General features: G+C 59.2%; 2 protein-coding genes across 4 annotated transcripts in view; one reads left to right on the top strand and one right to left on the bottom strand.

Annotated features, from left to right (window-relative positions):
• The window catches only part of LOC117869887 (hyaluronan synthase 1-like), a 50,513-nt gene extending 47,688 nt beyond the window's left edge, over positions 1–2,825 (top strand). Inside the window, 1 exon segment of the mRNA XM_034756991.1 lies at positions 2,688–2,825. Within this exon segment, the coding sequence (XP_034612882.1) occupies positions 2,688–2,825 (138 nt within the window).
• A 10,889-nt stretch (positions 2,826–13,714) lies between these two features.
• The window catches only part of LOC117869664, a 10,009-nt gene continuing 1,886 nt past the window's right edge, over positions 13,715–21,837 (bottom strand). For all 3 annotated transcript variants that reach the window (XM_034756691.1, XM_034756692.1, XM_034756693.1), the window contains 8 exons: positions 21,635–21,712; positions 21,199–21,302; positions 20,755–20,911; positions 19,535–19,709; positions 16,370–16,555; positions 15,874–16,011; positions 15,210–15,408; positions 13,715–14,640 (listed from right to left, as the gene is read on the bottom strand). In XM_034756691.1, the coding sequence (XP_034612582.1) occupies positions 14,464–14,640; positions 15,210–15,408; positions 15,874–16,011; positions 16,370–16,555; positions 19,535–19,709; positions 20,755–20,911; positions 21,199–21,302; positions 21,635–21,712 (1,214 nt within the window). In that variant the 3' untranslated portion in view covers positions 13,715–14,463. The remainder of the gene's footprint in view (positions 14,641–15,209; positions 15,409–15,873; positions 16,012–16,369; positions 16,556–19,534; positions 19,710–20,754; positions 20,912–21,198; positions 21,303–21,634; positions 21,713–21,837) is intronic.

Below are 21,837 nucleotides of genomic sequence, written 5' to 3'. Positions count from 1 at the left end.
GCCGCATCCGCTCCCGGGACGGGGAGCTCCGCCGGGACGATCCCCTGCTGGCCTCCGGGGTCAGGGTGTCCTCGGTATTCGCTGGGCTTCCCCCACCCCTCCCCTAGGTATAGGTAGGCAGGGTCTCGGGATGTCCTCGGCAGCAGTCTGACCCCTCCCAGCCAGGTCAGGCCCCAGGGCCCACGCTGCATCCGCCGGGCGGCTTCCCTCAGGGACAGGGCTCGGTTCATCCAAGCGATCCCTCTCCTCCAGCTGGGCAATGAGCTGTTCTTTGGTGGACCTCCCAATGCGCAGCCCCCTCTGCTTGCACAGCTCCACCAGGTCGCTCTTAAGGCGTTTAGCATCCATCCTCCTGCTGGCCACTCGCCGGCCTGTGCTCTCCGCTTTCCCCCGTTCCTGGGGGACCCCGAGTGTGCCAGCCCTTCTTCAGGTCACCCCCTCTCTGCCAGGGTCGAGCTGCAGACTCCTCCGCCCCGGGACCGCTCGCTGCGATCCCCCGGGGGACCCTGTTACTGCAACAGTCCTACTCTCTGGTCACACACTCCCAGGGGTTAATCGCCCCCTAAAACCGTCTCTCTCTGACTCTTCAGCCCACCTGGTCCCCGTCGATCCCCCTTCGTTTTACTGCTCCCCAGTCACATACTGCAGGAAGTGCCGTCCATGGGGTGCAGTAGATCCCACCTCTGCCACCAGTTGTTGCAGAGTGTGGGGGACTCAGGGCCCTGCACCCCCGGTGTCCTGCGATTCACCATGACTCTCAGCCAGCCAGTAAAGCAGAAGGTTTATTTAGAAGACAGGGACACAGTCCAAGAGAGGTCTTGCAGGCACAGACAACAGGATCCCCCTCAGTTAGGTCCATCTTTGGGTCCCCGGGCACCCCAGCCCCCTTGGGAGGTCAGAGCCCCATCTGCCTCCCAGCCATGTCCCCAGCCAGCTCCTGAAACTCTCCCTTCAGCGACCCCTCCCACAGCCTTTGTTCAGTTTCCTGGGCAGAGGTGTCACCTGGCCTCTAACCCCTTCCTGGGTTCTCATGTTACATGCTCAGGTATCTTCCCTCGGTCAGTCTCCCATCCCCCAATGCAGACCATCCTAGCCACACTCCCCTGTCAGCATTCAAAGACCCCAGTAAGAACAGTCCCAGTTCGTCACAGTCTCTGTCCCATACACACTCCCCCCCCGACAAATTCTCTCATACGCTTCCCCAACACTCTCTCTCTCACACACACACACACTCCCTGTGACACACTTCCCCCCCCCTCCTGCCCCCCCTTCAGTTGAAAAGCAGCGGGCAATGTAGTAGGATGCCCAGGGAAGGATGTGATTGAGAAAGCTGCATCAAGTGACGCTGTCCCTGCCCTGTGAGGCGCTGCAAACCCTTCCCAAAGCCCGCCGCGGCCGGCTGCCCACCACGGGCTGCTCTCTGTGGCCGTGCGAGAGCGGCTGGCATGGCCACGCTCCGCGGCTGCAAGGCGCACAGGCCGTGTCTCCACTGGCGCTTGCACCGTTCAAACGTCGCTCACTCCGGGCTGTGTTGTAACGATGGAAAGCGCCGGGGTGGCCAGCGCTTCGGGGGACGAAGATTCTGCCCGTCGCTGGCGGTGGCTTTATTTTCTCNNNNGCAAACCCTTCCCAAAGCCCACCGCGGCCGGCTGCCCACCATGGGCCGCTCTCTGTGGCCGTGCGAGAGCGGCTGGCATGGCCACGCTCCGCTGCTGCAAGGCGCACAGGTCGTGTCTCCACTGGCGCTTGCACCGTTCAAACGTCGCTCACTCCGGGCTGTGTTGTAACGATGGAAAGCGCCGGGGTGGCCAGCGCTTCGGGGGACGAAGCTCCTGCCCCTCGCTGGCGGTGGCTTTATTTTCTCACTGGGAGTTCTCTGCCAGGGATAAGGTATGTCGGCAAAACTTGGTCGTGTCGACGAGGCCTGAGAGGCATTTCCTCCTCTTGAACTTGAGCTGCGAAACCGACTGAGGTCTCTCCGGCCTGGGCCGCACCCAACAGCCACGTCGGCATCACTACAGCGCTCGGGGACTGGGGGGGAGAGGATGTGTGTAAAATTCCCACCGCTCAGTGGGGCAGCTAAACCGACCCAGCCCCTGGTGCGGCCATGGCCAGGCTGATGGGAAAATGCTCCTGGCACCCCAGCTACTGCCGCTCGGGGTAAAACAGCGAGGGGAAAATCCTTCCTCTGGCACTGTGCTGCCGGAGCGCCCGGAGCCCTGGCCTGGTCTCAGACCTTCCCCTGAGCCCTTGGGGCTCTTCTCTGCACCGTCCCCAGTTTCTCCACCCTCCCTTGTCAAACACCTGCCCCGGGACTGGCCGCGGGATGCCAGCGATGGGTGGAGCCATGCCGCCCGCAGAGGGACAGGCCTGCAGTGATCTCCACTGGAGTGACCCCTCTCGCTAGGACCCTCCAGCTGATTCGGCTGCAGTGGCTGAGGTGTGATGCCAGGGTGTCCAGGGCTGTCTCCCAGGGCTCTCGGGGCCATTCACTGGGGTCTGTCCTGGTGGGATGTGGGAGGACAGGTCTGGCCTTTCCAGAAGCGGGACTCACCCGGCGACTGAGAATTAAAATCAGCCAGGCCACATGTCGGCATCAGCCCAGCTCGCGCAGACAGAGACAGCCGTGGGCAGCGATGGAGGAGTGGGGAGGACAAGGGGCTGGCCTGTGTCTGCGATCCCCCCAGCCAGGCCGGCCAGCTGGAGTTAAATGCACACCCATGCCCGGGGGAGTGTTTGCCTGGGGGGACAGTGCGGGGAACTGCGCCTTTGAGCAGCTTTGGGGACGCTGCCGGGAAGACGAGGCCGTGCAGACGGCAGCTTAATGGCATCAGATGAAGTTAGAGCTGGCGCGCAAGAGAACTTCAGGGGCTTGGGTGGGTTCTCGACTCTTTGACACTGTGATTAAAACTCACGCGCTCGCTTTGCAATCCGGTTTTCACTTCTTCGCAGCCAAGGGACCAAATCGGCTCTGTTACAGGTGCAGGGTGGGCAGGTTGTTACGGGACAAAGCTGCAGGGTTAGACTGTGTTATCTCCTGTTATCCTGAGTCACAAAAATCTTGCATCCTCCCTGCATGCTACTAAAGGGGTGAGCTGGACATTCAAACACTGGACTGGGTTACAGCAGGGGCGGCTGCGGGCCAGGACTCCTGGGTTCTCTTCCCAGCTCTGGGAGAGGTGTGGGTTCTAGTGGATTAAAAAAGGGGGCTGGGAATCGGGACTCCTGTGTTCTACCCCTGGCTGGGGGGGAAATGGGGTCTAGTGGTTAGATCAGTGGGGGGCTCAGAGCCAGGACTCCTGGGTTCTATCTCCAGTTCCACTCTATGACTTAGAACAAGTAATTCCGCCCCGCTCAGTGTTTGTTTCCACCTCTGTACAATGGGCTGGGGGCTGGCTGCACCACAGGAACCCACAGAGGGGTCGAGCTCTAGGCATTTCTGAGCCAGCAGCTGCCTCCCCCCGCCACAAAAATGTCACTTACAAGAAAAATCTTACATAGGAAATGGCATAGGGGAGATTGGAGCCAGGGTAGCTGCACTTCCAGATGTGGCCACACGGGGGAGCCATTTGCAGACCTTAGAATAACGAATTGACACCAGGGTCCGCCTGCGCCCCCTAGAGGGGAAAGGCCCCGTGTCCCATTCCCTGCCCCTCTGAGCCAGCCAGTCCTCTGCTGTGGGGCCGGATCAGGCCTGGTGCCCCCTAGAGGGGAAAGGCCCCCGGCCCCATTCCCTGATGCAATTTAAGCCATTTTATTTAAAACTGAAATTAATTCCTGGATGTCGTCACGTCCCTTTAGACTCGGTTCTATTTTACCTTTCCCTTCCCTCATTCCCCCCTCGGCCATTTGGGTCTTTCTGGGGCTCTTCACATGTGAGATTTAAAGAGACAAAAACAACGAGAAGTCCGGTAGCACCTTAAAGACTAACAGATTTATTTGAGCAGAAGCTTTTGTGGGTAAAAAACCCACTTGTTCAGATGCATGGAGTCATCTGAAGGTCTTTAAGGTGCCACCAGACTCCTCGTTGTTTTTGTGAATACAGACTCTACCCCTCTGATACTTGGTACCAAAGAGACAAAGGGGAATTTAAAATCCGTATCCTATGCCCCACACTGTCTTCCCCTGGAGGAAGATTCCCCTTTAATGTATCGTGTGTCGGAAAGCAGAAGGGGGCCTCTTTTTAAACCCGGCTGTTGCTGGAAAGCCACAAGAACAAGCCGGGGTCTGGAAAACACCTCGTGAGAGACGTCAGGAGTTTGAGCTCTTTGGCTTATGGAAGCCGTGACTCCAGCAATGCGAGCCGGCGGCGGGAAGATGACGTGAGACGAATTCGGCCTGGAGCGAAGGTGCAGCTTGTTAACAGAGGGGGGGGGGAATCGACCCATGGCACAAGTTACCAAGGGGTGTGGAGGAGCCTTTAATCAAGCCTGGGTGTGTCTGAGCCATCGACGCTAGCTCAGTGACCAGCTATGGGCTGTTTGCTGCAGTCACTGGCTGAGGTGACGGGTCCTGTGTTGTGCTGAAGGTCGGACATCTGGCTGCACGTTCAAGGCATGGATTTGTGTGTGTGTTTGCTGCCCCCTTGTGGAGGAGATGAGCCCTGCTCTGTGTCTATCTGTCTCCCTGGGGTGTTTCCCACTTTCTCTGCTGGAGGTGAAATCTCTGAGCTCCCTCACTGTGCGGGTAACTAAATGAGGCTGAACCGTCCCTGCGATCTCCGCCAGCTCCCGTCCCTGCCGAGGAGAAATGAATAATTCTGTGCATTACAGTGGTGTCAGCAACTCACAGCTGAGATCGGGGCCCGTCGCGCTGGGCGCTGCCCACACACAGCCAGAGACAGGCCCTGCCCCGAGCGCTCACGGTCTAACAGGATCATCATCCCTATTTTACAGACAGGGCAACTGAGGCAGAGTGAGTGGCCCTGACTTGCCAGTGGGAGGCGGAGCTGGGGAAGGGAGCCAGACATCCACGGCTCCTGACCCCTGTGTGTGGTTCCTGATCCATTCGGGACGGGGGACGGTTCCAGGAACTGGGGGGACATAGCTGGGGGTCACTGGCTGGACCTGGCCCTTGTTGATGGGCTGAGAAGGGCCCCAAAGAAGCAGATTCCAGAAAACCCAAGTCACTACTCTGTTTCCCAAGGGCTTCTGGGAATGTTTAGGGACAGCTGTGGGTGGGGGAGGGCAGCTATGGCAGTGCCCCTCAATCCTGACCCACAGCCCCCTGCTAGCCCAGCCCTGGGCTGCCCCCCTTCCAGCTCTGCTGGTGCCCCTCACTCCCGACCCGCAGCCTGCTGGACACCCGGAACAGGCCGTTCTGGCAGACCCCAGGGGCTAGGGAAGCCAACGGGAATCCTTCCGCGGTTGGAAATGTGACGCTCCGAACAGGCGTGTGACTCCCAGCGGACGCAGAGTCCAGGGGAGCTGGGCAGCGGGTAGGACAGGAACATAGCGAGGGTCTGAAAGGGGCCGGATGCGTGTTGGGAATAGCAGGGGGTTGGCTGAGCGAAGAGAAACTTGACCCACCGGACTTGCTCCGTGGGTGCCACGCGACAACGTTGTGTCTGAACCTTTCCACATCATCGGGGACCGGGCCAGGCGTCCGGGGGCAGAACCCTGCTGGTCTGGGTGCACGTTGCGACACCCGGGAGGGGGAAATGGGAGATACGGGGCCCCTGGGTGTCTCGTCGGCAGAGCCACCAGCTTCACCTGGGTCTGTGATTGTCTCCGGAGCAAAGAACTGGCACAGGGCAGCCATGAGTCCCCCCTGGCCACCTGCATAACACGGGCCAGAGCCCACGCCCAAGGACCCTCCCCACCCAGCCCATAGCTGATGGGGGTGCTAGCCAGAGTCACCCAGGCTGGGTTTAAAGACCCTACATGACGGAGGGTCCAATGCCCCCTTTGGAAGCGGTTTCTGATGGTGTTTGTCCCGCTCTCTGGAGTGGCTCACCCCCGTGAGTGCCACCCTCAGGGCAGATGTCAGACGCAGGGCAGCCCCCCCAAGCCGGTGCTGGGGGCTAGAATTCGATTTCACCAACCCAGTAACAAACGTGAACTCCTGGAGCACTAGACCATGGAGTCACAGCCAGTCCCTGAGACGCTCCAGTCTGTCTGGCCACCCAGACAAACGGAGCTTTGTCATCAGTGGTCACTTTCACCAAAAATCACCCGCAGTCCCGAGAGTCCAGTCACTCACCCCCGCTCAAGTAGGACTCTGGGTCCGACGACACCGCCGGCGGCTAATTCTACAGTAACCCGCCTGAGGGTTTATTAGCTCGGAAAAGGACGTGAGGGTGATGGAGAGGTTAAAGCAGATCCAATACCTGCCCAGGTGAGTCACGGTCTGTAATTCCCAATGGGGGCCGAGATGCAGCAACCTGCCGGGTCCCCACACGTCGCTCAGGGCGGCCCAGACTAACTCGGGGAAACTCCCTCTTCCTGTCCAGCTATTCCGCACCGCTAGATGCCAAATGCAGGATCTTTCCCTCAACCCAACTGACAGCTCCCGCTCCCAGAGAACAGCCGCCAGACTCCCCACCCCCGGGGGCTGTTGCTTTGAGGCCGGAGAGCGAGGAAGCATTTCAAATCTTTGACCTCGGTCATCACACGCAACAACTCCACCTTGCTTTGAAATGAGCCTGTCCAAGTCCTTCCTCTGCGTCCCACATGGCGCCTTGCCCGGCGGATGGGTCTTTCGTTCCCCGGGCTGGGCACACACCCTGGCACTGCTTGGCACCACGTTAGAACGGGGCGCGGAGACATGAGAACACGGCGAGTAACAGCCCAGTAGATTCAGGCAGTTTAAACCCCAAAGACACTCAGGCCTTTCCCAACCGCTCTGCTCTGTACTAGCCACAAGTGACCCGGTCTGGCCAGCCTCACCCCATCCTCCCGGTTACATATTGGCATCAGTGGCACTGGGGCCTTTGTAGAAGTGTGTGTGTGGGGGTGATAGGTGACGTGTGTGTGTGGGGGGGGTCCATGTACCCCCTCAGATTTGCTGCTTAACTTATACTCAGTAACATCTGCTGAAGCTGCTACCCTCACTCTGCCCCCCCCCAAAAACTATGGGGCACCACCGGGGGCAAACTCATTTTTTTTTGCTTACTAAAGAGTGGGGGGGACCATGGCTCCTTCCCTCCCCGCCCCAGTTCCTGAGTCAGTGGGGGTACCCAGGAGCAGCCCCCCCCCCTCCAGCGGCGCTGTGGAGTGAGATGCCGGGCGGCCCGGGGAACTGGGGGCGCCCGAATCTGCTGGGACAAGGGGCATGGGGGGCCTTGAATGAGCCGGGGGTTTAAACGCTGGGACTCGCCTGCGGGAGCCCGCCCACGAGAGGCAGGCAGGAGTCGGCCCGGCTGAGCAGGGTTCTTGGGTTAAAAAGCGGGTGGGCCCCGGCCCCCCTGGCCCCGGCGACCCTGATTGGCCTTGGCCCCTTCTTCCCCGTCCGGATTTGGCTCGCTGCAGCTGTTGGCTCTCGCCCGGCTGCTTTAAAGAGCCTCCGCTCAGAGATCTCCTCCCCGGGGGGGCCGGAGAGACCTGGAGCAAGTCACCATTCGCCCTCCCTCCCCCAACTCAAACAGCTTCTAGGGTCCCCGACCTGGTGTCAGAAAGGCCAGAATATCTCCCATCTCAGTCTCCATCCTGTGGAGAAACGAGAAACTCCCAGCAAAATCCTGACACACCTGGGCATTTTCACTAATCCCTGCCCCAAATCCAAGAGTTGCAGGGGGCTAACGAGCCCCTGGGGGCCCGGCAGGCTGGTGTTTAAAACAGCGACGTCCAGGGCCCCTGAACTAACGGGATACTCAAACCGGCCGCGCTGGAGCTAAGCGGAAAAGCTGCCCTCGAGCTCCTGACTGTATCAGGTGTCAAGAAACACCCCAACCCCTTGGGCCCCGGCCGCCCTGCGTTTAGCTGCTCGCTGCAGCGTTTGGTAGACTGGCCTGAAAACGGGCAGTCACTTTGTTCAGCCCGTAGCCGCACCTGGGTGGGTTCTTGCTATTGGTAAAGTCGTGGGGAAGGACGAAAGACCCAGCCCCAGCCCTTGCAGTGACACAGAAACGCTTGAAAATGTGCCGTGAAGGACCCTCAACCCCCCTGCCAAACACCACAAGACAGCGAACAAACCCCCTCAAGATTGCTTTAAAATCGTGGGATTGTTTAATGCAATCTCAGGATTTCCCCGCCCGCCCTTGGGGGCGGGATCTTTGGCTGTTTGGGGTTCGGTGAAGCTGTCGCGGTGATTAACGCTGCCAGGCTCGGGCAGCAGGGCCGTAGCACAAGGCAGAATCGGGTCCCTTTGCCACGTGGGAGCAAAGGGCAGAGCGAACGGATGACATCGCGCTCAGCCGGACGTTCAAAAAGGTTGGTGTTGCTCCTCCCCAGAGGTGAGCTAGGAAAATCCGGTGACGAGCCATAAAGTGGGTGAGCAGGGACAGGGTGCCCAGCCGTTCCGATAGAAGGCGCTTTGGCTTATATAGACAACTACCCTGCCGTCCCCCCCCACCCAAAAAGAAATGGTCATGATTTTTCACACTAGCCAGGGCTCAGAGCCCCTGGGGGGCCCAGCCCAGCTCGGCAGGAACAGTTCCCCTCCTAGCGCCGTATTCGGGGACACAGGCGCCGTCAGCCCCGAGGAGTCACGCCGCTTTGGAAGGGAATTAGAGAAACCGAATTAGAGCCGCTTATTCCCCACGAGCGCGGCCATGCGGGGCCTGGAGCCACCTGAGTGGATCCGGGTGTGGCGCGCGCCCAAGGGGACGTGCCGGAGAATAGCCAGAGGGTTGCATTAGTCAGCGCGGGCCTTTTGAAAGTGACACCCCTAACCAGACCCCAAACTGGCATTTTGGTTGGAGGGGGGGGGGGTTGCTTGTTATTTCTTCCCCTCCCCCCCCACGCCTTCCCCTTCTTCATGGAGAGACAAGGGCGACAAAGCTGGAAAACTGTCAGTGAATTTTGAAGGAAACTGTTTTTGGTGGGGGGACATTTTTGTTGTTTAAAGGCATTTTTCAGGCCCCCAGAATGACCCCACCTATTTGAGCAGCTCTAACCAAAGATGTCGGGTCTGGGGGGAGTTTGAAGCGTCCACGTCCCATTTTCTGCACTGCCCCCAGGGCTGGTGTCGTGTCTTTTCTTCTCTCCACCACTGCACCTGTGGTGAGCGACTGCCTACGCCCCGGCTTCGCTAACCATCCCCCTACTGCTCTGAACCCAGTGAGTGCCCCCGGTCGGCCTGCGCCGGTTGTCTGGCCTGTTTGCAATGATTTGCGGAAGCAGGGGGTTCCTCTCGCTGGCCTGGGGGATCTGTACCCGGCTACGTCCAGACAAACCATGTAAACAAATTCCTGGCTGCCAAGTCAGGGCGCTGGGCATTAACAGCCACAGGGCCTGGGCTAGGTACTTATGGGGCAGGGGATGTGCCTGAGCCAAGGGGGAGCTTTTCACTGAAGGGACAGTCTCTGTCCATGCAGCGTCCCATGTGACAGGGCCAGATCTCGCTGTGTCTGGGCAGTGCCCAGTCAGGAGCGCCGCCGGCTTTTCCGCCGCGGAAATATCGCTGCGGTCGCCGCTCCCCAAATCGCAGCGCCCTAGGCGACTGCCTAGGTTGCCTAATGGGTTGCGCTGGCCCTGCGCCCAGCGCAACCGGGCCCTGATCTCAGTTGTGACTTGTAGATGCTTCTGTAATGCACAGAATGATTCATTTCTCCTTGGCAGGGCAGGGCGCTGGCGCAGACCCTGAGGACGGTATCGTCTCACTTATTAACACACTTCGTGAGAGATCTTAGAGATCACACCTACTGTAGAGACAGGGAATCTCTCTCTCTCTCCTTCTCTGCCAGGACAGCAAATTCCTGCTCTGCATCTCCCCTTTGCTCTGATCCGAGCACTGAAAACTCCCCCCTTCCCGCCTTAAACAATTGCCAAGGCTGCTTGGTTCAGGCGCTATCAATTATAAACGCAATGAGTCCTCGGCAGGTCATAGGCCCTGGGATATTCACACCCCACTGGCTTCCTCCATCCCCGCCTGCTCCCCAAACTCCACCCCACCATCAGTGATGAATTCCCTCCTTTCCACCTGAAACCCAGAGGTGATCCCGACAATTACAGGCCAGGAAGCCTAACTTCAGTACTGGCAAACTGGTTGAAATGAAAGTAAAGAACAGAATGATCAGCCATAGAGATAAACACGATTCATTAGGGAACAGTCAGCATGGTTTTTGTCAAGGGAAATCATGCCTCACCAATCTATTAGAATTCTTTGAGAGGGTCAACGAGCATGTTCTGTTCAATATCTTCATCAATGCTTTAGATCATGGCATAGCGAATACACTTATAAAGTTTGCAGACAATACCAAGCTGGGAGGGGCTGCAAGTGCTTTGGAGGATAGGATTAAAATTCAAAATGATCTGGACAAACTGGAGAAATGGTCTGAAGTAAATAGGATGAAATTCAATAAGAACAAATGCAAAGTACTCCACTTAGGAAGGAAAAATCAGTTGCACACACACAAATGGGAAATGACTGCCTAGGAAGGAGTACTGTGGAAAGGGATCTGGGGGTCATAGTGGATCACAAGCTAAAGATGAGTCAACAGTGTAATGTTGTTGCAAAAAAAGCGAACATTATTCTGAGATGTATTAGCAGGAGTGTTGTAAGCAAGACATGAGAAGTAATTCTTCTGCTCCGCACTGATTAGGCCTCAACTGGAGTATTATGTCCAGTTCTGGGCACCGCATTTCAGGAAAGATGTGGCAAATTGGAGAAAGTCCAGAGAAGAGCAACAAAAATGATTAAAGGTCTAGAAAACATGACCTATGAGGGAAGATTGAAAAAATTGGGTTTGTTTAGTCTGGAGAAGACCGAGAAGGGACATGATAACAGTTTTCAAGTACATAAAAGGTTGTTACAAGGAAGAGGGAGAAAAGTTTTTCTTCTTAACCTCTGAGAACAGGACAAGAAGCAAGGGGCTTAAATTGCAGCAAGGGCGGTTTAGGTTGGATATTAGGAAAAACTCCCTAATGGTCAGCGCTGGAATAAATTGCCTAGGGAGGTTGTAGAATCTCCATCACTCAGGATTTTTAAAAGCAGGTTGGACAAACACCTGTCAGGGATGGTCTAGATAATACTTAGTCCTGCCTTGAGTGCAGGGGACTGGACTAGATGACCTCTCGAGGTCCCTTCCAGTCATATGATTCTATGTGGACAGAGGACATCCAGTGGATATAGTGTACTTAGGTTTTCAGAAAGACTTTGACAAGGTCCCTCATCAAAGGCTCTTGCGCAAATTAAGCTGTCACGGGATAAGAGGGAAGGTTCTCTCCTGGATCAGTAACTAGGTAAAAGACAGGAAACAAAGGGTAGGTATAAATGGACAGTTTTCAGAAGGGAGACAGGAAAATAGTGGTATCCCCCAAGGATCTGTACTAGGACCAGGTGCTGTTCAACATATTCATAAATGAACTGGAAAAAGGTGCCAAACAGAGAGATGGCGAAGTTTGCAGATAATACAAAAATCAGTCAAATTAGTTAAGTCCAAAGCTGACTGTGAAGAGTTACAAAGGGATCTCACAAAACTGGATGACTGGGCAACAAAATGGCAGATGAAATTCAATGTCGATAAATGCAAAGTAACGCACATTGGAAAACATAATCACAGCTATACATATACAATGATGGGCTCTAAATTAACTGGAACCACTCAAGAAAGATCTTGCAGTCACTGTGGATAGTTCTCTGAAAACCTCCACTCAATGTGCAGCGGCTGTCAAAAAAGCGAACAATGTTAGGGACAATTAGGAAAGGAATAGATAATAAGACAGAAAATATCATATCGCCTCTTTATAAATCCATGGTACACCCACAGCTTGAATACTGCGTGCAGTTCTGGTGGCCCTATCTCATACTGGAATTGGAAAAGGCTCAGAAAAGGACAACAAAAATGATTAGGGGGATGGAACAGCTTCCATATGAGGAGACATTAATAAGGTTGGGACTTTTCAGCTTGGAAAAGAGACGACTAAGGGGGGATATGACAGAGGTCCATAAGATCATGACAGGTGTGGAGAAAGTAAGGAAGTGTTATTTACTCCTTCTCATAACACAAGAACCAGGGCTCACCCAATGAAATGAATAGGCAGCAGGTTTAAAACAAACAAAAGGAAGTATTTCTTCACCCAATGCACAGTCAGTCTGTGGAACTCCTTGCCAGGGGATGTTTGAAGGCCAAAAGTATAACTGGGTTGAAAAAAAGACCTAGGTGAGTTCCTGGAGGACAGGTCCATCAATGGCTATGAGCCAGGACGGCCAGGGATGCAGCCCATGCTCTGGGTGTCCCTAACCCCCCACTGCCAGAAGATGGGAGTGGCCGACAGCGGCTGGACCGGTCAATTATGACCCTGGGCTAGATGGGCCATTGCTTTGACCCAGTCTGGCCATTCAGATGTTATGGCTCACGGCTAAGTCCTGGGCAGGGCGGACCCTAGCTTGCTTTGAAGGGCCAGCCAGCCTCTGACCCCCCACAACATTTGGTGCCCTCCTTGAGTTGAGCCCCAGCGCCAACCCCCGTTAATTCTGGGCGCCCGCATCCGAGAGGAACCCTGAGCACAGACGAGGCCGTGGGGGGCAGCGTGGGGGCGATTGTATGAGAGGAGACTCAGAAGGGTGTTGCAGGCTCCGAGGGGAGTGATTGCACCCCAGAAATACATCGGGGAGACCACCAGGGAGGGGAATCGGACGCTCAGGGACAGGGCTGGCATGAGAACAAACTGGCCAAAGATCAGCTGAGCCCAGGACCGAGGAGGAGGTTGGGGACCATCCAGAGAGACAGCAGCTGGGGGGGGGGGGCGGGAAGAACCTACCTAGGCTGGAGCTGGAGCAGTTAACAGCGGGGTTGACACAGGACCCTCACCGACGCTGGGGGGTCCAGTCCTGTGGGCCCCCCCCATGCTTTTGGGAGCCGGAGCTCTTCTAACTGGATCTTCTCCTCTAGATGGAGCGTCAATCCCACTTGGAATCTCCGGCCCCCCAGCACCAGCGAGTTCCACGGGGCCAAAGGAAGGCGCTTTCCTTGGACGAGCTGGGAATTGCATCCAGGCTCGCCACAGGCAGGTCATACGTAGCCCACTGGCTCCCTCCAGTGGCTGTATCTAGAGGTGCTGCTGCTCTGGCCCCAATCTCACCTGCTCACATTTCCTACCATTTTTTTTCCTTTGGGACATTTTAGAGGCAGGTGGTGGTGGTGGGTGTCCTGAGAACAGGGGGAAATTACCTGCTCAAGGTCCCAGAACAGACCCTGAAATGAAACCCAGGAGTCCCAGCCCCCCGGCTCTAACCACTAGACCCCACTCCCTTCCCAGAACTGGGGAGAGAACCCGGAAGAGCTGGCTCCCAGCCCTCCTCCTCCAGCCATAATATACCCAATAGCAGTAACAATGCACTGCGACTAGCGCACTCGGGGGCCATGCCATGCCTGGGGCCACTAGCTTGTGCCGTAACAGAAATAATCGCCCAGCCCCTCAGACCCCAGCCCTGCCCGCTCAGGGTCTGAAAGGACGGCTCTGCGTAGCTGCCGACACACCATTTCCTGCATCACCACAGAGATCTCTTTAATAGGCACTTGCAAATTTTTATAGAAAAAGGATTTGTTTTTGATTTTTTTTGCAAAAAAACCTCTATAAATAGATTTGGCGTTAACCCCCCCGCCCCCCGCCCCATGCACCTCCCTGCTAAACGGCTCTCTCTGCTTCCATAAATTAAATACCAGCGGTTCGCTATTTACAGCATATAAATTAAAATCATTAGAATAATCCTTTCCCCTGCCCGGCAAAGCAGCACGGAAAAAGCCTTTATAAAGTGCCCCTGCGTTTGTTTGCACCGCGGCACCAATCTGAGGTAGGTGAGTGTTGTGATCCCAGTTTTACAGACGGGGAAACTGAGGCACATATTTGGTGGTTTTGTCTGTGCGCGCATGCGCTTGTTTTTTTTGCCAGAAGCTGGTCAGAAGAGCTGACAATGGAACCCAGGAGTCCTGGCCCCCAGCCCCCTCTGCTCTAACCACTAGACCCCACTATCCTCCCAGCACTGGGGATAGAACCCAGGCGTCCTGACTTCCCTTCCATAGCAAGTTTGCCCGTGCGCTTTGCCTGTGTAGATGGGCCCGTAGGATACTGAGTCTCAACTGGCTCAGCCCCACGGCCATGGGGCCGCACCCCCTGCACGAGAAGAGGGGCTGTTAACCCTTAAGATGCCAGCTGGGCAGGGGGATGGAGGCAGGACATCCCCGACTTCCAGCCGTTTCCAGCCTGGCTCGCTGCATGGCCACCAGGTGGCGCTGTTTGTACTGCTGTGGTGAGTTCCCCCCAGTCTCAACCTGGGAGTGTGGTGGAGATCATTGGGGGGGAAGGGATGGGGGGCAGGAGGGAGAGGGGCTGGGGGCTCTCCCCTCTCCCTGCCCCACCCCTAAGCCTTGGCAGCCCGGTGGGTGAGGCGCCGCAGCCGGTCGGGGTTGGATCTCTTCGCTGCTCCGACGCTGACGTAGTAGAAGGTGAGGGGCTGGTAGGTGGGGATGTAGCTGACCAGGCGCTGGGCGGTGCAGGGGACCCACATGGGGGCCGGGACGTAGAACAACTCGGCGGCCTGCGGGGAGAGAAAAGAGACCTTAGCAGGAGTCTGAAATAACCAGAGACCCCTCACCTGGTGCTGAGATGTGGCTGCCTCTGGGGTGGGGGCTGTTTATGCAGGGACCCCTCGCCTGGTGCTGAGATGCAGCCACTTCTGGGATGGGGTGTGGGGGCGGATTATGCAGGAACCCTTTGCCCGACACCAAGATGCAGCCACCTCTGGGGTGGGGCGCAGGGGCTGGTTTTGAAGGAACCTCTTGCCTGGTGCTGAGATGCAGCCACCTCTGGAGCATCTGCTGTGACCTGTCCCCGGGGCAGGGGCACGGCTCGGGGGAATGGGATATGGGGCCTTTTTCTAGGGGGCACCAGCTCCGCTCCAGCCGAAGGGGGTGGACTGGCTGGCTTGTGGAGGGACGGGCTCCAGGCCCCTCTGGCCCAGCCCTTCAGCAGCCCTGTGCGTGTGTTGAGTTTGCTGGGTCTCGGCCCCATTCCCAGCAGGGAAAGGGACCCCCGCTCCCCTCCTACATACCTCAGGCACCAAACGGGCCATGGGGACCCAGCCCCCCCCCCCCAATTCAAAATCACCTGTTTGCTGGGCTCCCGCAGAGTGGGTCGGCTCGGGGCTGGGGCCGGTGCCGGAGAGGGCCGGACTGATCCCTCGTCCTCCGAGGAGCTCTCCGATGGCGACTCCGAGTGATAGTCCGACGTCTCGGGCTCCGGGGTCCCTTTTCCGCCGCCCCTTTCCGAGGGGCTCACCGTGAAGTACTGGCTGTTCTCCCCAAGCCTGGAGGGGGGGGGGGGGGAGGGGAGTAGATGCTTTAGAAATTGGGACCACGGACCCATTAGCGCACAATGGTCCCCAAGCCCCACCCCCGCCCAAGCCGGCCAGTCCCCACCCCTGGGGCTGAATCAGAACCGGCGCCCCCTAGAGGGGAAAAGCCCCATTCCCCACCCCCCTGAGCCAGCCAGCCCCCCACCCTGGGGCTGGAGCAGAGCTTGCTCCCCCTAGAGGGGTATGGGGCAGGGTTTAGTGCCTGGTGGGAGCACTGTGAGCCCAAGTGCACGAAGGGGGTCCCCATGGAGGAGAGAACCCAGGAGACCTGGCGCAGCTGGCCGTGCCATTGGGCGATTCTCCAGGCGCTGCAGCGATAGTAGGGCTTTTGTCCCCTGCCAGATGGAGGCAGCCGGGAGCTGGGGAGAGGGCTGACCCCAGCCAGCAGATGGGCGGGGGGGCAGGGGGGAAGCTCACCTACAGCAGACCTCCCCCGGGTCGATCCAGAGCGAGAGCTCCCGCGGCAGCGCCAGCTCCGAGTACTCCAGCCCGCAGCCCGCGCAGGCCCGGAGCAGCGACTCGTCCACCTGCTGCCGCCGGTTGATGCGGATACACCTGGAGTGGGAGAGGCCGGCGGGGGTGGGGTGGGTCCGGGGATCAGAGCGCCAGGAGCCCTACAGGACCCCCAGCAGGTGACCGCCCCACCAAGCACCCGGCAAAAGAGCTCCCCTCCCTGCCACCCGTGTGGTGACCCCCAGCTGTGGCCCCCCCATGATGGCCCCCCATCCCGCGCCCGGGGCAAAGAGTTACCGACCTGCCTGGCAAACGGCCACGCGATGCAGCCCATGGACGGCGCCCCCAGCTGCCCCCACCCTGTGACGGGCCACCTGCAGTGCACCCGGCTATGCCAAACTGCTGTGCGAGCGGCCGCCCTGCTCCCCGCGCCGCCCCCCTCCGCGCCCGGGCCGCATACCTGTAGGCCTGCCCCTTGGCGGGGTTCTCGGGGTACCAGTGCCGGCTGTACCTCTCCCGCAGGATGACGGCCAAGCGCTCCCCGAACTGTTCCATGCGCCCCTCGTCCAGCCGGCCGTGCCGGTTCACCAGGCGCGACAGGAACCGGGCGCCCGTCTCCACCTCCTCTCTCATGGCAGGGCTTGTCCTGTGGTGGGACAGGACGCCTGTGAGACGCTGGGGGGGTTGAAGCCAGGGAGACCAAGGGGGGCTGGGGAATGGGGCTCAGGGGACTTGAGGGGCTGGATCCCAGGGGAGCTCCGGGCAGTGAGGGGTTAAAGCTGCTCCAAGGGGCCGGGGTGCCTCTCGGTGCCCGAGCAGGGGGAGGGGGTTTGTGGGGCTGATGCAAACCGGTGACATCACTATGAGTCAGGAAAACACGGCAGGATTGCAGCCCCGTTACATCAGCAACGGTCTGCTCGGCTGGGCTCAGACCCACGGCCTGCCTGGCATCCTGCCCCACATCAGATCCCCTCCATGGGCCCATCACCCTGGCATCCTGCCCCCCATCAGATCCTCCCCCATGGGCCCATCGCTCCGGTATCACCTCTGCTCTCCCTGGATGGACTTGTCCCATTTCCTGGCACAGCCTGTCCCCACCCTCAGCCTGCCCAGAGTGTCGCAAGGGGGTTACAACACAACCGCGTGCTCTGGAAATCCAGAGGCGACAGGCGGGGGAGAGACACTCGCAGACAGACACCTCCCCACACACCCGTCAGACAGAGATACAGGCAGAGAGGGCAGAGTCAGGGTAAAAGACACCCCCAGAGAAACAGACACACACACACATGGGCAATCCCCAACACACACACACAAAGACCCCCCCAAAGAAGGACACACACATGACACAGACACACATACACAGTCAGGCAGCCCCCAACATAGACAGAAAGAGGGAAAGACACCCCTGGAGAAACAGGCGCCCAAAGACACAGGTGCGGAGTCAGACAACGAGACACCCCTGGCCAGGTATGGACACGGGGCTGGCGGCCTCCAGCCTCCGCTGGCCACGGCTAACCCAGTGGGGCCGACCCATGGCCAGACTTAGTTCTGCCAAACATGACCTGCGTGGCCGCCTTGAGCACCATCTTGGTTAATGGGACGCCCTCCGGCCAGGCTCCAACACGGCCCGATTGTCTAGAGACAAGGCCACAGAGACACAGCTGGGGAAGCCAACCCCTTGTGTGTATGGCTCTGACCAGGCCAGAGAGGCGTTAATTAGCTGGAGTTAATTGGCAATCATTTATGTCCAGAGGAGAGGGGAAATGTAAAGACACACGCACACATCAGATAGAGGCTTATCGATACACACCGCCACCCAGAGACACACCATCACAAAGATATAGACACTCAGAGATGCAGATGCACAACCGCAGATATGCACACGCAATCGCACCGAGAGACACACAAATATTACCACAGTACAGCCAGACAGATGCACAAATGCACCCAGACACATCCCCACACACAACCACAAAGATGCAGTCAGGCAGATACAGTCACACTCAGGGACACCCAGTCACAAAGATACAGCCATACAAATAAACAGTCACACCCAGACACACACTCACACAACCACAAGGATACAGCCATACTGATACACAGTCACATGCAGACACACACAGTCACAAGGATACAGCCACAGAGATACACAATCACACACAGCCACAAGGATACAGCCACACAGCCGCATGGTCTCACAGAGGTACCCAGAACCACCCCCCACAATCTCCCCCCCCAACCCGACACACCCTCTCAGTTGTGGGCCTGTCAAGAAAACTTCCCAAGGAGGGGAATCCTGGACCAAGCCCTGGGGAACCCCACCCTCCTGTCCCCCCCCCAAATCCCAGACACTCCCTCCCCAGGTCCCAGGGCTCCCCCAGGAGTGGGTGGGTGGGTGGGGGAATCCAAAGCTGGTCTCCACTGTGGGTGACCATGGTGGGGGAGAGGTGGTCACTATCCCCCAAACAGCTGGGCGAGGAAGGGGGGGCCACATTCCTACAGCTCCCCCCATGGCTCCCCCCCACACTTTTGATCTCGATCCCCCTTGCCACATGGCCGGGCTCAATGTCAGGGTCACCAGGGGAGGGGGGAGATATCGGCCGGACGCCTGAGTCCTATGGCTCACATGCCCCAACCCCCCGCCCCCCCAGGCAGGGGTCGGTCTCCCACTTCCCCACGTCACAGCCTCTTTCCTCACACCAGGATGTTTGGAAACATTTCCTGGTGTCCGGGAAATCCCATTATTCCCGCCCTCCCCACCCCTTCTCCTCCTCCCCGGCACCCCATAACCCCTCCCTCCACCACCCCATAACCAATCCCCGCACCCCTTTCTCTCCCCCCACCTCTCCTCCTCCCCTGCACCCCAAACCCTTCCCCCACCCCACAGCCCCTCCTCCCCCCAGCATCTCATAACCCCCACCCCCTCCTCTGCTCCCCGGCACCCCCAAGCCCCCCTTCCCCATAGCTTCCCCTTCCCTTCCGTGTGTGTGTGTGTGGGGGGGGGAAACTGGGTTCCGCCACCCAATGAGGAAGTTGCAGACGCCGGAGCGGGGGAGACACAAAGGGAAGGAAAAAATGAAAGAAAAAGCTGCCGGGGGGGCGACCCCATGTCTCAGTCCCCGCCCCCGGGGAGACCCCATGTCTCAGCCCCCCCCCCCGGGGTTGCTGGGCTTTCGGCCCCAGACCCAAGAACAGAGCCCCCGGCCGGAGCGAAGAGGCTGATCAGCCCCCCCCCCCCCCCAGCTGAGCCCCGGCCCCCAAACTCTGCCGGGCCCTCGCGTGGGGCTCCCCCAAACCCAGTGACTCCCTCCGCCCCCCAACACAGACAAGAGCTCTGTCCCCCTCCCCCTTCTCCGGCCCCCCCTCGCGATCCCCCTCCCTTCTCCGGCCCCCCCCCGCGNCTTCCCTCTCCCCCCCCCCCCGACTGACCCCTCCCCCGCTCCAGGGGGATCCCCCTTCACCCCAGGGTCCTGTCCCAGCACCCGCTATTTACAGAATCACAAAAATGTCCAGCCACCTGGGGCACCGGGGGCCAGACCTGAGCGCCAGGGGAGACCCCCCCCACCCCGCCCCCAGCAGCACAGCGCCCCCCAGTGCCACCCCAGGGCATCGAGCCAGCTCTGACCACCAGGAGTGACCCCCGTTTTGTGGCCGAGACAGAGACTTCCGTCTCAGGTTGGAATTTGGGTTTATTCTGATCAGAAAATTGATGGTGCCAGTCTGGGGCGCTGAAGCAGAGGCGAGTCCAGGGCCCAGGCCGGGTGCATCAGGGCCAGCCCATGGCCCAGCGACAGATGCCCCTGTGGGGAGAGAGAGAGGGAAGATGGGGGGCGGGGACGGAGCACAAAGAGCGAGCGAGAAGGGAGCCATAGCAGAGGAAGGACAAGCCATTGGAGGAAGGCCGCCCCCAACCCCCACCACATTGCCCCTCTCTGTGTGTTGCTCCCAGTGCCTGGATGGAGTGGGGCTGGACCAAGCTGGGACCCAGAAGGGCAGTGGGGGGCTCGGGGGCTGGGCAGGGTTCCCCCCAGGGTGGGGAGTTTGGGGCCCTGAAGGGCTTGGTGGCTGGAGGAAGGGAAAGTGGAGACCTGGGGAACTCCCTGCAACTGGATACCAGGTCCGTGGGTCAGGTCTGGTGGGGGCAGAGTCCCAGGCTGGATGGGCCCATTGGTCAGGCCCGGCAGTGGGTGGGGGGAGGTTCCCGGGCCGGAGGGGCCCACGGCACTGATATGGAGGGTCCCGGGAAGCTCACCCCAGCAGCAGGGTGCCCAGCAGGGCGCTGAGCGCCAGCCCCACCATCAGCAGCACCACGTTCCTCTTGTGCAGCGAGTTGGGCTCGGCCAGCAGCTCTGAGAGCCCGGGGAGCCGGCCCTCAGCCCCCCGCCCCGCTGGGGACTGCAAGATGGCACGGAACATGTCCTGCAGCTCTGTCTCTGCCCCCTGGCTGCTGGCAGTCACTGCGGGGAGACAGAACCCAGGAGTCCTAGCTCCCAGCCCCACGCCCCTGCTGCTCCAACCACTAAACCCCACTCCCCTCCGAGAGCTAGAGATAGAACCCAGGAGTCCTGGCTCCCAGCCCGCCCGGGTCTAATCCACCAGACCCCACACCCCTCCCAGAGCTAGAGATAGAACCCAGGAGTCCTGGCTCCCAGCCCCCCGCTGCTCCAACCACTAAACTTCACTCCCCTCTGACAGCCAGGGAGACAACTCAGGAGTCCTGGCTCCCAGCCCATCTGGGTCTAATCCACCAGACCCCACTCCCCTCCCAGAACCAGGGATAGAACCCAGGAGTCCTGGCTCCCAGCCCCCCCAGCTCTAACCACTCGACCCCACTCCCCTCCTTACCATTGAGGTAGAAGTAGTTCCGGGCTAGCACGTCGTCCTCCTGGGCTAGCTGGCAGGCGTAGGTGCCACGGTGCGAGCCCCGTGTGGGGCGGAGGACGATGGAGGAGCTGGCACCTGGGTGCAGGTCCCGGAAGAGGGAGAGATCTCGGGTCCGGAGCTGGGGGGCAGGGGAGAGCAAATTGAGGGGGTGACAGGGAGAGGGGGGGCAGGCGTCAGGGGAATCGAACTCAGGACCGTGGGCAGAGCAAAGGGGCTGGGCTGACTCGAAGGCTGCCACTAGGGGTTGTAGGGCGCAAGGGGCATGGAGTCAGGGCAGCAGACACCCCTCCCAGTAAAATTACTTCCTTTCACCCCCCCCTTCTGCCAAGGTGCCCTCCCCATGTCTTCCTGCTACCCTAAGAGGCAACCACAACGCGAGACAGACCCTCCCACCCCCACACTCACGTCTTTGACAAACTTCCAGTTGTGCCGGACGTCAGGGGGGGTCTGGAACTGGACCCTGCATGTCAGAACCGTCCTCTCCCCCTCGTTCTTCCAGACATCCTCCACTGGCAGGCAGAGAGCAGGGGTGATTGCGGGTGGGGATGGCAGTGCGGCCATCTCTGGGGCGGGGCACAGGGGCTGCTTATATAGGGACCCCGCCCCACAGGGAATCCCTGGCCCAGCACTGAGATGCGGCCACCTCGGGTGGGGCGTGGGGCTGGTTATCCAGGGATTCCTGTGTAGAGCTGAAAGCACAAGGGGGATTTCTGGAGGCTGAATAGAATCCCCTAGGTTGGGTTTGGCCAGGACTCCTGGGTTCATCATCTGGAACGGCCAGGGAACCCCGCAGCACAGCGCCCCCTAGTGCCGGGTGGGGATTTGAGGGTTTAGCATGTACCTGGACAGTCCAGGGGGAGCTGACACGCCACTCGGCTGCACGAGGCACATTTGTAGACCTGGGCGTCTTTCTGGTACCCTGCGGAGAATAGCAAAGTGGCAGGGGAGCCCAGGGCTGGGCTGGCAGGGGCTGCGGGTCGGGAGTGAGGGGCACCGGCGGAGCTGGGGGGAGGGGGAGCCCAGGGCTGGGCTGGCAGGGGCTGC

Source organism: Trachemys scripta, chromosome 24 (assembly GCF_013100865.1).
Source record: "Trachemys scripta elegans isolate TJP31775 chromosome 24, CAS_Tse_1.0, whole genome shotgun sequence".
Classification (NCBI taxonomy): Eukaryota; Metazoa; Chordata; order Testudines; family Emydidae; genus Trachemys; species Trachemys scripta.
The sequence above is the reverse complement of the archived record's forward strand: the minus strand, read 5'-3'. Positions and strand labels throughout refer to the sequence as shown.